This window comes from Pyrus communis, chromosome 17, assembly GCF_041283825.1.
Source record: "Pyrus communis isolate YQ-2024b chromosome 17, ASM4128382v1, whole genome shotgun sequence".
NCBI classification, from domain to species: Eukaryota; Viridiplantae; Streptophyta; class Magnoliopsida; order Rosales; family Rosaceae; genus Pyrus; species Pyrus communis.
Window position 1 is genome coordinate 5,483,415 of NC_142581.1, and position 16,491 is coordinate 5,499,905.

The 16,491-nt window shown below is 34.2% G+C and overlaps 1 protein-coding gene across 1 annotated transcript; it reads right to left on the reverse strand.

The window, feature by feature from the left end:
• Positions 1-3,235: 3,235 nt before the first annotated feature.
• On the reverse strand, positions 3,236-8,685 carry LOC137749352 (S-linalool synthase-like). Its single transcript, XM_088689870.1, has 12 exons — positions 8,380-8,685; positions 8,056-8,254; positions 7,496-7,731; positions 6,445-6,568; positions 6,240-6,358; positions 5,785-6,017; positions 5,548-5,663; positions 5,365-5,463; positions 5,026-5,241; positions 4,746-4,875; positions 4,401-4,646; positions 3,236-4,089 (listed from the first exon to the last, which is right to left on the reverse strand). The coding sequence occupies exons 1-12, from the start codon at positions 8,660-8,662 to the stop codon at positions 3,553-3,555; spliced, it is 2,538 nt and encodes an 845-aa protein (XP_088545996.1). The 5' UTR covers positions 8,663-8,685; the 3' UTR covers positions 3,236-3,552.
• Positions 8,686-16,491: the final 7,806 nt, after the last annotated feature.

The window sequence follows — 16,491 nt, forward strand, 5'->3', positions numbered from 1 at the left end:
TCGTGCAAAGATATACGATGGGCCTAATTTGTCTTTCAATCCAAGAACTGGTAGTATCTTTATAAATGAGTACATGAGGCACTATAAAATGATACGTTCTCGTGCCACAAATAAGTACTTACAACAGGATCTTGTTGCACATCTTTGGGCCAAAAGAAGCATGGAGTAGGCGTTTAAGTTTTATGTTGTTAAATGTTTTTAAAAATGTTGTTTAAGTTTCATGTTGTTAAATATTTTTTTTATGTTGTATAATTTGTATGTTGGTTAATGTTATTTAATGTTGTTTCATGTTATTTAATTTAATTTCATGTTGTATAATGGCTTAGGAAGTTATAGTAAAAAATTATACTTTAAAAAAAATATATGAAACAAATTTTGTGAAATAGAAGTTATAGGAAAAAAAATATAATTAAAAAAAATATGAAACAAATTTTGTGAAATAGAAGTTGTAGGAAAAAAATATAATTTAAAAAAAATATGAAACAATTTTTGTGAAATAGAAGTTATGGGAAAAAAAATAGAATTTAAAAAAATTATGAAACAAATTTTGTAAAATAAAAGTTATAGGAAAAAAAAAGAATTTAAAAAAAATATGAAAAATAGAAGTTATAGGAAAAATTTTGTAAAGAAAAAATAATAATAAAACTGTAAAAAAAAAAAAAATTCAAATGCAACAGCTAGCTGACGTCAGCTAGCCGTTGCATTTGAATTTCCTATCGGTTATAACCGACATAGTTAATGTTTTTTCTGGCCAGCCCTTTGGCCCTTTCAGATTCCGTGGGGCCCTCTCAGATTCCACAAACCCTCCAGGCTAGCCCTTGGTTGGAGATGGTTTTCGGGCTATTTTCGGCCCTCTGGCCTTCTGGAACCTTCGGTTGGAGATGCCCTAACGGGTCCAGGGGAAAAGGTCTAGTTTTTGCGTGCCATTCACCTTTTTCCTTTCCTTCCCTCATCTTTCCTCTGATTGGGTAGCTCCCTCCCTCATTTTTTTCTCCTTTCCTTTTCATCACAGCCACAAACGTGGCATCATATCAACTCTCCAATAAATATGGAGCCTTCCAGATTAATAATTAAATTACCACTTTGCCCTTAACTTCGTTCGTTAATAACTCATTTGTTATAACTTTAAATTACAAACCGTTTGCGGCCACGCGTTCGTATCGACACGTACTATCCAAATATGTAAAAAAAAACTGGAAAATTATGGAAGGATCAAACGTCCGCGAAAATTCCGTTTAGTTCATTAAGGGTGTTTTCATCATTTTACTAAAAAAATATTAAGCGCCACAAATATAAACTCGTTGTAATTAATAATACGAAAATACGTAATTTTAAATAGTGAAATCTGGGAACGGGATTTCACATGGCCAGTGGCCCGACGTTGCCTTTTTAAGTTAAATTCGATGTCATGATTTCATATTTGATATCTATTTGATGTGGTTCGATAGTTTGAACCTAGTATTGAATATTACGCCACTTGATCGTTTTATGATTCAACTATCCGACCGTTGGATCGTCACCAAACTTTAATACATTATAGTACATAATATTTGAGGACCATAGCAACTTACAGATTGGGCATCTGACGTACGGATATTCCCGAATTGAATTTCTAAGTTTGTAAAACCAATTGTTGATAGTCACTTGAAATTGTGAATGTCGAAGATCTGACCGTCAGATTGCGATGCAATTTTAGTATGTCCTTCTATGAGCATAATGAGGACCTTAGGAAGTTACGAATCAAAAATCCGATGGGCGGTGATCGAATTACGTAGGGTTGTTGACCCCACCTTTGACCAAGAGTTGACTTTTGGTCAACATGTCTCGAATCATTTGAAATACTAAAATTAGTATTACTAACAATACTGAATGAACAACTGGTTATCGACCATAATTCATCACAAAGAAGAACATTCAACTAACAATACTGCATGAACAACTGGCTATCAACCTTAATTCATCACAGAAATCATGTAAATTGGCATCAGCCTTCAAGAATGCTTCAATAGCATACAATCTGAAATGATCTAATCAATCAAGCTGTCTAGGCATCGGCCTTGAATTCAGACAAGCTACTACTATAATCTTGAAGAAAGAAACAAGATCCGAAAAAAAATTCCCAAAATTTACAATTTACCTGAAGACTGAAGACGAGGAGAGACACCACCAAACCTCGAAGAACACCACAGCGGAAAAAAAATTCACCAGAACCCATCACGCAAGCAGAGTGGCTCTAAGATACCATATTAACAATAAGATCAATCTTGCAGAAAGAAGAAATGCAGATGATCAAAAAGAAGACAACTTGTATTTCTCAGAAAATGCAACAGTACATTACAATAAGAGAGGGAAAATCCCTTTTATACATTCTGTTTACATCCGCTTAGCTTATCCTGTAAGCTTCTAATCACGTGGCACATATTGATGTGGCACAAGTGTACATGTCATCTATATCCAATAGTAAGATATAGGTGATGACTTCTTGAATGTGTCAATGCTTAGTTTGGCAATGTATGTAGTTTCCATTTGATGACCAACTATTTGACGCACAGCATTGGAAGAATAATTGTGCTTGGCGGCTTGCAAACCCTGGCGGAAGTAGTTGGCGCGCGCTTTGGTTAATTAGGAGAATGAGTTTTCGAGTTCTTTCTGATCGAGTGAGGTTGGGTTGGTAGAAGGGTGATTCCGGGGAATCGTGGTGGATTAGCTTAATGCTCAACCCTTGTTTTTCCATGGTCACTCTAGGTAGTGATAGAGTTGATGATGGGATGTACAGAAAGAGACATGTGATTGTGTTAGCCATATGGAAATTCGAAGAAATTATATGTTGAGCAATCTTTTGCTTGTGAAACTTAGACCCTGATTAGATTACTTGTTAAATATATTGAGTGGGCGAAGGCACTTTAAGGTGCTTTATTAATAACAAAATCAGGCTTTAAGTTGCTTTATTATATATCTACCTAGAGAGCCTTCATTTAAGATGAAATCTGGTTGGTATGTAAAACAAGATTTAAAAATATGTTACAAGTTATCTTCCTAATTGATTTACTTTTAGGGAATTGTTATAGGTACTCCAATAATCTAATTGTGCACTCTAAATTAACTTTCTACATTTAAAATGAAAGATAATCTTAAGAAGAGTGCACCACTAAAATTTTAGAATACCAATAATAGTTTGCTAGGAAAAAGGGGAAGCAAGCAAAATAATATGTACAATACTCTATGGAACTCCACTCTAAAGACATTTTTTTAAATTTTTTTATATAAGAGGTACAATTCCACTCATAAACATCATTATACATCAACAAAACCATGTATATGCAGCATTTGCCAAATATAATAAGCTCCACCATAAAACTAATTGGCAACATGGAGATTGGAAGTAATCCAACTTATTTATAAGCTCATTCAAAGTCTATCCTCTCATCAATATAAGATTCACTCAATTAAGGTGACTAACTAGACTTTTTCACTCTTATCTTTTTATTCATCTGCTTTACAAAGTAAATAATTTATAATTTATTTCTGCACTAACATGACGAGTGCATGAAGCTAAAGGAAGAGTGTTACCCCAGTAGCCGGAATAGATGCAAACCTTGGAATTCCGAAATCTCGTAAAGTAGTTGGTTTTCTCAGCTTAAGTGACAAGACCTCATATCCAAAGTAAGGTTTGGCCACAAATTCTTTCCTTAAGTTCCCTTGGACTTTCACAACACAAGTAGTCAGGGATTTTCCATAGCTAGCCAAGCTTTTAGGTTTATCCTTCTTTAATATTCCTTGTGCATCCATTCTCAAAGGATCATAAATCGCTTTGTTGATGTCCGCAAGCAATTCTGTTGGGGAGTCATATGCATTTGTAGAATTGAAAAACATATGAAAGGCTTTGAGGCAGGAGAGATGGAGTTTTTTGCATGCCCTTGGCATATCATCCGCATTGATGCCATTATTCACCAGAGCCTGTTCTAGAAACTCTTTCTTCTTTTCATCCAATACCTTCTGTATAATCCCAATTGATTCTTCAGCCCCCGAATTGGGATTTCCCTTCATGTGTAGCAGAACAAGGTTTGGCTTCCCCTCCTCTTGCTCCTTCTGCAATGAAATTATTAAATTCAGTTTTCCCCATTAGTTAAGATTATACTAATTAACATGGTGACAACTAATCAAGAACGTGGTCATTATGAATTTCTCGTCCGAGGGATATTTCAGTCTAATTATCCCACCACTATGTGAAGTTTTCATTAATCTATTTACGCGTATTTTTTTTTTCAAAGCATGTTTTATTAAAGATATACTCTGGCTCCTAATATAACAATCTAGTCTTTTACTACTATTATAATAAGTACATTAATAATATTGTATGGCAGTGTGATAGTTGCAATAAAAAATATCTCTTCCTATACCTGATAGCTTTGAATTTCGTTCAAAAACCGCGTCAAAAGCATAAGTGAATTTGTAAGTGGATGACTTTGAGGGGACTTTAGGATCTCTAATTCTGGAGGTGTGTCAAGCAGAAGAGCAGCTGTAAGAACAATAGTCTGTGAAGCAATGGAGCTTGTGGCTACTTGGAGGTACTCAACAATTGACAAGGGATGCCCATTTCTGCTCCATTCTGCTTCCTTTAACCAGCTTACAAATGTTTGATGCCACTAAATTCATTTGGCAAAGAGTAAAAAGAAGAATAAGTAACACTTTTTTTTTTTTTTTTTACAATTATTTCAACTAAATTATTTTACCAAAAATCTTACTAGATCCTGAAGATAACTCTTTATGTCATATCCATTTTGTTGGAAGAATTGCCAAGAAATGTCATCAATAAAATGTTTTAGAGCCTTGAATATAGCTTTTCCATGTCCTTCTAGTCCTTTTTCCTGCCATCTGTACGATGTACACATTTAATTAGTTAAAATAATAACAAGAGTTACTTTAAATTTCTACACGTGGATTATATATTTCGGTCTTAGAACATGCATGTAAGATTCAACACATAACCCATGCACACAATAATCATACGTTAATATATTATACCTCTCTACGGCATTGGCAAGAGCTTCCAATTCATTCATCGAACCTTCCTTGTCAAAAAAATCATCAGCAACTGTAACAAGGACTGCGGCTTTCACAACTACGAGCCGTACATATGACAGTGAAGAATGTGATGCTGTTGAAGCAACTGCAAAATAACAGTACTCGGTTTTCTGTCGAGCAAACCCCATGTCAACAAGACCAGTGTCCTTTGACCACCTGCATGATTAATTTTTCACCCACAACAGAAAAAGAAAAAGGTTTTCATGGTTAAGTAATTCCAGTATTACAATTTTAAAAAATGGAAATTCTTTAGTGAAAGTGTAGAGAGTGAGTACGAACCTTTCTAACTCCTTTAATTCATTTCTGAATATGGACTGCCGTAGTGTATAGTTCTCCATAGCAAGTTGTAGCAGCATGGCATTGCTTTGACATGATAATCTGCAAGGTATTAATAAATTAAACTGCTTAATCCCAGATTTGACTGCCTTAATCTATTCAATTAATTAGAATTAATTTAATTACCTGCAGGATAAGCCTTTTCCTATCCATGGACCAACAGGCTCTTTCGTCTCAATGAACTTCCTGTGCTCCAGATGATCCAACCGAGCAAGCCATGGAATACTGATTTCATGCGTAATCTACTCAAGGGAGATACGCAACAAAATTAATTAGGAGATGATCATTAAATAACTAATTATAATGATTGAATATATTTTCTTATTGCAATTTTTATTATATTTATTCTGAATATATGTATACCTGGTCTTGCAAGCCATTCATACTAGAAGGCCCGACCAGATTCTTAGAATCTTTTATTGTTTCCTTTTCTAGTATTCTTTTAGAGAATTCCTTAACATCCTCAAGCTCACTTTCTCCTGTAAAGGTCACATCAGCCGCCCTGTATACATTATACATGGCACTCAGAAAAGTTTCATGGTGCTCTTCTATGTACACCATCATATCTTCATCATGAAGGAACCAGCAGAACTTCCCTGCAAATATTAACAAATTTTGGTATGTAAATTAATAAATAAACTGATTTTTTTATTGATAAACAATATGATATATATAAAATTATACAACGTATGCCTAGAGTGTCACAACAGAGTTACAACATCATAACGAGACTAGAAACAACCAGGTTTCAAGTCATCACAAATATTATAATCTGAAAGCATGTACATATCAGCAATTAAGCATTAATTGATCCTTACGAGGAGATACTATATAACCGTGAAGTCTGAGAAGACGAAACGCGAGTGAATCTTTATATAGTTGTAGCGGCATGGCATGCTTTTCCTTGCTCTTTGGCTCTTCGCAACTGATGTAACTTCTGTTTTTTTTTTTAAAAAAAAATTAATTAATTAACCAGATTAATCGTGTGCGTATATTGCTTAATGATGAATATTAGGTCGTCACCTGTAAACTTGTCCCAGCATACTTGTTATCTCTGCCATGAAATGCTCTGCCAGTCCCAGCCTCTCAGTCCGATTAACAAGACAAACCCTTAGAAGGTTTTCATCCATGGGGTAGATCGCAGGAACTGTACACGTATAACAGAGTTGTCTCACTCTTTGATTTCATGTGGTTAATTAGTCATTTTTTTATAGATGCTAAAATAATCTACTTTATTTGTAAATACGGAGAGGGGTATTCGAAGACTAGACTTTGGGTGCAAGGACAAATGTCTCTTAACCAACTAAGTTACAATCCACTTGCTTGGTTATCTTGTCATTTAATGATTTTTTTTTTTTTTTGGTACAATGTATATGAAAAATTCTACAATGCTACCAAGTGTACGATAATTTTAATTTTTAAATGTTAGATCTTTATTTTTATATTTTCCGTAACAGTTTAACAGTTGAAAGAATAATATAGTATACTCAGACATATCTCGTGTGTGTGTATATATAGTTAAGGGCTGGTTTAGTATTGCTCTGCTTTGAAAAAAAACTGCTTCTGCTGTGCTGTGAGAATAAGCAGCTGTGAAATAAAGCAGCAAAATGTTTGGTAAACTTTTTTGTAAAAGTGCTTTTGAAAAAAAAAACAGTATTAGAGTGTTTGGTAAACTTTTATGTAAAACAGATGTGAAAAAAAGCCGGTTTTTCAAAGCTGGGTTTTGCAGCTTATTGTTTTTGGCTTTTTTTTCATCCAAAACTGTGAAAAAAAGCTGAAGCTGAGTGTTTACCAAACACAAAAACAGCTCCCAGCTTTTTTTGATAGCAGCTTTTTTCAGAATCACCTCAGTACCAAACCAGGTCTAAGACCTTAAGACTTTAAGACCTGGTTTTCAAAGCACATCAATACCAAACCAGGTCTTAAAGTCTTATGAAATTTGTACAGGTGACGGCAGACTACGCATCGTAGACCAGCAATCACATCATAGGAAGAAAAAAACAAAACATAAACATTATTGGGAAATTTTGGGCAATGGATGGAGTTGAAATGCATGCATGTATGTCCTACGTACCCGAGAACCCGCATTTTTGGACAATAGAATTCAATTTGGACAAAAACTCCTTGCGTCCTGTCCTCATAAAAGCATATGCAATAGCTGATGGGGATTGGATTAACAGCCCATCTTCCTCACCTTGGCATAATAGTAGAGTCTCATTGAGGTTAATATCATATGATTCAGGCAAAGCTTCCAAGTATTGCATGAGTTCTAGTGAATAGTACTGTTGCTGATCACCACTTTGCACCAACCTGCCCCAACAAAATCTAGATTAAATATTTAACTACGGTCGATTTGATAAGTATTTCGACAAAAACTAGATTCAATAAGCTTGAGTACTGTGGGAGGAGGGAGAAATGCACATGTAATGCAATAGAAAGTGAAAACAAAAATTAAAAAGAAAATCTACGATAAAATTGTTTTCAGTTTTTAGTTTGTATGTTGTGTATCATTTAATGTGTATTTCTTCCATGTTCTACCGGCCATCAATCCTCTATCCTTATTCATCCCTAATTTCTTTCTTATATTTTCTCATTATTTCTAAATAAATTATAAAAACTAAAAATTATATATACCTATGCATTTGGAATATTTGTTGTCTCTTTTGGAAGACTTGTTCTACCAGCGCTGTTGAACCATGAGAAAAATGAACATGCAGTCCTTTGCTCTCTGCAAGTTCCACCATTGCTGGGAAAACAATGACAAACCACTCAAGAAAAGAATTATTTTGCTCTTCCAGTAGCTTCTCTGTGGTTGCATGGATGAATGCTAGCCCTAAACAATAAACATAAGAAAAAATTGCAACAACCAATTATTTCAAATGCATAAACGGGTATTTCCGACGGTAAATTTTTCCAGGGTTTGCGAAATTTGATCATTTACTTTTTTTTTTTACGTACCTTTCTGAATGGCATCATGGCCAACATCCCATATGGCAAGTGCAACAATGCAAGCAAGAGTTGAAGTGAGTGACTCTATGGTTGGAACATGGTCATCATCTCCCCAAAAGCCTCGTGTGGTTTGGTGTTGAAGCACCCAGTCCAAGCATCCTTTGAACAAGGGTTCATCCGATCCTCGGTGAGGATTCGGAATCATCGACAGCCACGCAATGTCGTAAGGAGAAGGAGGACCAAGAGAAACAAGATCAACATCCGGCGAAAACAATTCTTGTTTAACTTTCATTACCAGATTCTTAACCAAAATTTCTTGAGAATCCATGCGATATTGTGTTTTTAGATACTCACACACTAACAGTACTTAGGTGCACACACTTGTTTTTTGCTTTTGTTATGTCTTGCAGATCAAGCATATAATTTGTATGGTATTTATAGAGAGCTACAAGCATACGGAAACTAATTTCCCCTCCGCCTGTTCTCGGACGATGGTTCGATACAATTGCCGCAGTCATTATAGTCAATGTCAACTCATTTGGAACATAGTTCACGAATCTCAATGGGCCATCTCTTAATAGCACCACTCAATGGATACATAATCACTCTCTTAGATTTATCAATTAAAATGAACTTGATGCAATCCTTTGTTTGTTGCTTCAAAACGTGAGAGAACAGAATTGGGCATGATGAGTTATAAATTTCCAATAAAATGAGTTATCTAACATATTTTTATATATGAATTACAAGTCCTATTTTACATCTCTCTGCCAATCCAGTTCTATAACTATAGCCTAATCTCATCTAACCCAGCAAACAGGCTATTATATATTATTGACTTCTAATCCATCATTGTTAAAACCCAATTAAAAAACGGTAAGTGTCCTAAACTTTCGATAACACAATTTGAATTAGTATAACTAATTAATCCACGAACTAGCGACGACGTTGAATTTTGATGAACCTAAGATAGAGTATTACTAAATTATTAGACATATTATAACATGAGTTAATTTAAAACACGAAAAATTTTCTCAATTAAAACAAATTCTGTTCTAAATTCGTTCTCTCCTTTTTTTTTTAATTTTCTTTCAAGTTCTCAGACAAAATTTGGATAAAATTGCCGCAGTCATTAGAGTCACAGTCAACCCATTTGGAACATAGTTCACGAATCACAATAGGCATAATAGCACCACTCAATTAAAGCAAGTTCAGTTCAAAATTCTGGTTCTCTCTTTTATTTTTTTATTTTTTCTCTTTTCCCTTTCATTTCTAGTTCTTAAATTCATGACGGTTACATGTAGAAATGATATTTTTTTTTTTTTGAACAAATGATATTATGTACACTAAGGAAAAAAAAAGGGTTTAGCCTCACAATAGACTAACAATAATATAGTTCAGATTTGTCTTTCGCAAACAAGTAAAGAGGAATACCACTAAATCGTAATACTAAGTGTCGAAATGGTATCAATTTGTTCCACATTAGATTTAGAGATTCGACCAATCATGTCATTATCTTCTCCTGGCTGTCATATGTCAATTTGTGCGTGCGTGTGGTGTTTATTCAACTGACAATAATTTAGTCAGGTTACATATACAATATCCATACAGTATTAGTACCCGAGGGAGGGCCTGATACACATGTATCATGATTATTAATAAAAAGAGTTTTTATCACAAGAGGAGGAGTTGAATTGATTCCACAAAAATAGTTAAGGATGGATTGAACTGATTCTAGTAATAAATGGTACAAACTGATTCTGCATATAATTTCAAAATTGATTATGCAGAAATAATCGAGGATGGGTTGAGATTATGGCACATATTGATTTTGTTGGAATTGTGAGGGTTGAGTTGTATTCACAACCCTAAAACCTTATGGGTATGACTAGTATTTTAAAACATTGTTTCCATGTTATTGAGTTGAGCTTTAGTTGTTTTTATATTTTTGTCTCTCCTTGGCATGTTTAAAAACTAGTGAAGTTCATTGAAATATAATAAATGTTTTTGTCTCTATATATAAAACTCCATTTTTTAAATAGGATATGTTACTTTTACCTAACTATGAGGTTCGTGTAAAAAACTAAAAATTTGAGTGATATGTAATTACTAAATTGCCATGTCTTTTAATTTTGTTGAGTTTTGATGAGAGAGTTAGAATAGTAATTTCATGAATTTTTGATTGATCAATAGAGTTTTATTCATAGATAGCTTAGATTTACATTAGAAAATTAATAAAGAAAGAACCCAGACCCAGCCACAAATTTTTTGGCGTTATCTTTTTTCTCAGTCCATCTTACGAAACCTCTCCCGGACGGGGCTTGAAATTTATTCTAGTGGGGGCAATAAAAAATAACTAAGAAAACCTTATTATAGTATAGTTATACGTAATATGATATTAAACATGGTTTCAAATGATGATGTATCACAATTCCAATGTTACAAAATTTTCAAAGTAGTGAAAAGTGGCAAAGTGATGAGAAAAATATAAGTACATGATAGGCGATATAGAGTTTTTTCGATTTGAGTGACAAAACAAGAGCACTATTGCTCATATAATGTTTGATATGGAGTATAAGTAGAATGAATGTACGTTGAATTTTAAATACATATATTTTCTTTAAAGATAATCCGTGTATATTATATAATTGTAGTCTGCTACTGAACAAATGAATTACTTAAGTGTGGCATCTGCCCCCAGTGAACCTTCATTGGCTCCATCCATGCCTCTCCTCCCTCTTTCTCCGTCCTTGCTCTTTACCAGTCCAACCTTCAGCACAGAGATCACCTGTGATCTGGAATCTGATCAAAGAAAAAAATCAATTTGGTTGCAGGGTTTTTAAAGTCGGTTGTTTTTCTTATTCTGGGAGCCGATAGAAGAAGCAATGTTCAGCTGGTTTTGGGAAAGCTACGGAGGAGGCAAATCCCCTGCCCACGATTCACACGATGTATGATATTTCCGTTGTTTCTTGCATTTTTTATCTCTCGATTTTGTTTTTTTTTTTTTTTTTTTTTTGTTGCAGAAATTATGAAAATGAATTGGGTTTTGTGATTGTAATTATTTGGTTTTTTATTTATAAAGTATTGGTTTTTTGGGATTTTGCAGAAAGGGGAAAGTGGTTGTGAAGACGACATCTTACGTGACTAACGTCATGTTGAAGTCACCCATACGCGTCAGTCTGACGTCATATCGATTTGGGTGTACTGTGTACTGGCGGGTGAGAATGGCCCGATTAGGGGGTTGGACCCACCGAATAGCCCTGCTGATTTGGATGGGCTGGAGTTGTTTTGTTGGACTTCCTCCTTCAAGTAGCCCACATGGAATCATGTATCACGACACACGCCGAAAAATATATAGGAGACTTTGGAAGCAAGCAAAAGATAAAATGAATCAGACCTGTCGCTAGTCACATTTTGTGACTTTTCCTTCAACATGATTAAGACTCTCCTTTGCACTACTCTCAAACCTCGCATTTGCCGGCCGCATCCAAATATCAGATTCACACACACTTAATTTAGATTTAATAATATTTTTCTCCATCTGTAAGTGAAAAGTCTTAAGTTTATTCTCGCTATTGATCCCTTATTATGAGACTTTAACCATCTCCCTCCTCTTTAGTCTAGATAACATCATTTGCTTTAAAAAAAACATAAAATCTAGTGATATATATAACTACCGCAAGATGGTCCAATAGTTGGTGATGAGTCTTAATGCTGGTGAATTGCATGATAGTGGTCAAGGAAGACTGAAATGCTTCTGTGAGTTGAAAATCGATTGAAATTCAAAATCGAGATGGTCATTGAAATTCAAAATCGATCAATAGTCCCTGAAAATGGGTATCGTAAATCAATATGGGTCATTCTGTCATAATTTTGTGAAAATTTTTGTTATGCGCTCATGTGGCACATAACTTGGTCCTACAAATCTAATTTTATCACAAACAAATCGTCATTGAAATTGACCCACCTTATCAAGATGGTAGTTGAAATTGAAAATTGACCAATGTAGTTTCTGAAAATATGTGTCATAAATCAATATGGTCATTCCGTCACAATTTTGTAAAAAATTATGTTATGTGATGTGACACATTATTTGGGTCGCACAAGTTTAATAAAATATTGCCACGTCGATAGATGATTCAAAATAAAGAAATAATTTGAAATAATTAAAACTTAAAATAAAAGGTAATAAACAAAAACATCAAATTTTCAATCCACATAGCAATATTTAATTAGATTTGTGGGACTTAGTTATGTACTACATTAGCACATAATAGAGTTTTTGACAAATTGTGACGGAATGACCATATTGATTTGTGACACCCATTTTTGAAGACTACATTGATCAATTTTCAAAGTCAGGGACAACCTTGATGAAGTGGGTCAATTTCAAGGACTATTTGTGATAAAAACATGGCAATAGTTTATTATACTTGTGAGACCCAAATATGTGTCATGACTCATATCAGCATATAATAAAATTGTTAACAAAATTGTGATAGAATGACCACATTGATTTGTGACACCTATTTTCAGGGATTACATTAATGAATTTATAATTTCAAAGATCATCTTGATATGATGGATCAATTTCAAGAACTATTTATAATGCAATATTGTCTGTAATGAAAATCCTAATAAAAATCTACGCTGGTTTTTCGTGCTTGTTGGTCAAGCATACTGTTACAGTGTAAGTACCTCCTGATTAATTAACCTAACTTAATATGAAATTAGAGCCGTTTTGTATTTTTTTTCACAAAAATAAAATAAAAACTGATGCCCGAGGGCTAAGGGTACCTGGGCCGACATATATCGACTTTTCAACTTGGTAACGCGTTATCCACTGCGAACAAGATATAACCTGGCATGGTAGCTGGCTGGTATAGTGACCCCATATTCACAACATACGATTTTGCATGAAGGCTAACATTTGATATTATTCTTTTATCACATTTTTTATATCAGATTGGTACTATTTTTTTAATAAAAATGAGACCCACGTATATAGGTGAGTCCTATTTTTGTTACAGAGGTAATACAAATGTAGTATAAAAAATATGATAAATGTAACATTAATCTTACGTATAATCTTTTCAAACTAATTGTATTTAAACTTTATTTGATAACTATTTCGTTTTTAATTTTTATTATCCTTTTATGTCCTAGAGATGTGATAGCTAATTATAGGATAGCCAATTAAAGTAGATGTAAATATGTAGGTACGTACTTGGTGGCCATAATAGTCGAAATCGACCCAATGCACAGAAGTTTCCTCAAAACAAACACAGCTAATCTGTTTAGTACTTATCTGATATGGAAATGGTGCATGATTTATGACCACAGTTTTTATAAATATATATTGAACTAGACTGTGTGTGTGAATCTGACTACTTGGAGGCCGCCTGCAAATGCGAGGACTGAGACTAGTATAAGGGAAGAAAGCAACATTACTATGTCTAATCTTGATGTCATGCATGTCATTGGTTAATTGCAAACCTACTAATGGTACGTACGAACCGACCAAATAAGCAAGTCCTCATATTCTTAATCATGTTGAAGGAAAAGCCCCAATTATTGCCTACAAGTCTGATTCAATTTGTCTTTTGTTTGCTTCCAAAGTCTCCCAATATGTTTTTCGGTGTCTCGTGAGCATGATATCATGTGGACTAATTGAAGGAGAATTCCCAACATATACTTTTCTGTGTTTACAATATACGCACTATTTTACACGTCATTAGAACCCCCCATTTCCCTATACTTGTCATTTATTTTCATTGCAATTATATTTTGTGCTACTTTATTCTAAGAAAATGAGATAGAGTCTGAAGTGAAATGCAATAGTTTGGCTGATTACCTATCTTATAGGATAAGGGTTTTGCTGTCCATGGACCAACAGTCTATTTCCTCTCAGTAAACCTCCTGTGCTCCAGCCTACAGATGATCCCACCGAGCAAGCTCATGTAATACTAATTTCATGCTTAATCTACTCAAGGGAGATATGCAACAAATTTAGGAGCTGATTAAGTAACCAATAAAAATAACTGAGCATATATTCTTATTTACACAAGAAGTTCCCTTTTTTTTTTTTTTTTAATTGTCTCAAGATTTGTAAAATATCTGGTCTGGCGGTCATACTATAGTAGATCCAACCAAAATCTTCGAATCTTTTGTTGTTTCCTTTTGGCAATGTTTTTCCTACCGCATCTGGTTTGGGTTAATGGTGGATATGTCTTTTATTGTCTGGTTTCTTGCATGACTAAGCTTATCAAGAATATAAGTCAAACAGATTATTAAGCTTATGAACCACAGATCATACACATATCAAAACTACAATTCGATACACACAAGAATCAAACTGAATTGTAGAAGCAATCTAGAAGAAGTTATAGAAGACATCAAAATAGTGCATTTTACCTTGCACGGACTGAAGATGATGAACCACCAATCATCTATAGCAAACTTTCTCCTCTCTTACAAAATTTAATGCTTGCACTAATAATAGGTCTTAGTCCAAAATCAAGCGTGCATTTCAATCCTATAAGGTCTTCAACAATTCAAAACCTTTTTCTATTAGACTTCTATGCACCAGTTTGAATCCAAATAATCGACTATAACATACATTCTCGTACTCATATTCTAACATGCCTTGCTTTGATTAATGCGAGGTTGTTGTGGATTTCTTTAGGGAGTGGTGAAGTTGTCAGAGGTGTTGGCTAGTCTGGCATTGTAGAGGTGGGGTAGACTGGTGGACGTTCTGGGTAAGATTGTGTTTGTAACAATTAGAAAACTCAATATGAGTTGTCTGTGTTTTGCAGTCTCACTTTGGTAGAGTTTTTATCATCTTGCAATATGCTATATGTGAGTTCGGTGGTCTCAGAGTCTCACTATATGTTACTTTGATCGTTGTGAGGTCAATATGGTAAGTTCAACATCAGAGTATTGAATATGAGTTTGTTGTGTTTGTTGCAGCCATTGTTAATTGTGCTTTGGAATCATGAAGGAATACACTACTACGGAAGAGTATTTTCCCAAGGAAAATCAATTTGTCGCGCAAAGCGTTTGTCGCACAAATTTTTGGGTAAAGGTCGAGAAGCAAACAATTGTGCGGTGAAGATAAAAGATGTCTTGCGACAAAGGCATTCGTTGCATCAAACTTTAAGGGACGAATGTCACTTTAAGGTTACGACACAACATCGCACTAAGAGCAACTCCAGCGTTGGAGCCCTTCCCACAGGCAATGCACTATTCAATCCACCTAATGAACAGTAATTGCCCTTAATAAACAGTAAATAGCCCTGGCAATAGAATTTGCATCTCCACCGTTACACTCCAATAGCCCTGGCAATAGGCAATAAAATATTAGTATTTTTTTTATTTATAAAATAATACAAAATAATTTTAATTATAAAATTGGATAAGATTTTTAATCGTTCTCGTTGCGCTACGTGTTATTATCCGAAGTATTATTAAATAATACAAAATAATTTTATTTGTAATTTCAGATAAGATTTTTAATCGTTCTTGTTGCCCTACTTGTCATAAAATCCGAAAAGACAATTATTGATGATGGAAAAAAAAAATTAGATTGAAACTTTGAAAGAAAGATAGGAATGTGGTTGAAACTAGTTGAGAAAATATGAAATTGTGGTGTAAGGTAGAAGATAATGTGAAGGTATTTATAGAAAAGTGAAATCAATTTTTTTTAATTTTCTCATTTTTTTTTTCTGATTTATAATAATTTTTTACATTTTTTTTTAATTTTTATTCACCTAATTAATCTCTGCCGTTGGATTAAAAAATTTGAATTTCCAACACTCCAGATTGTGCCACGTGGCACAACTGTAACATTTCAAAATTTTAAATTGTTTTTTCTTTTTTTTTTAAATTTCCATAGCCTAATAACGTGGACCGTTGATCTCAGATCCAACGACTGAAATTAAATGAGGTTTTTAATTTTTTTTGTACCTTTGAAAATCCAACGGTCCATAAAATTTAGCCGTTGAAATCCAACGGACATGGGGAAGCCACGTGACCTCCCCAACTGTAAGAAATCTAAGTGGGCCGCGAGCCCCATTTCTGAATTTATGTCGCCTAACGCACGCCCACGCGCGCTTGAAGGCC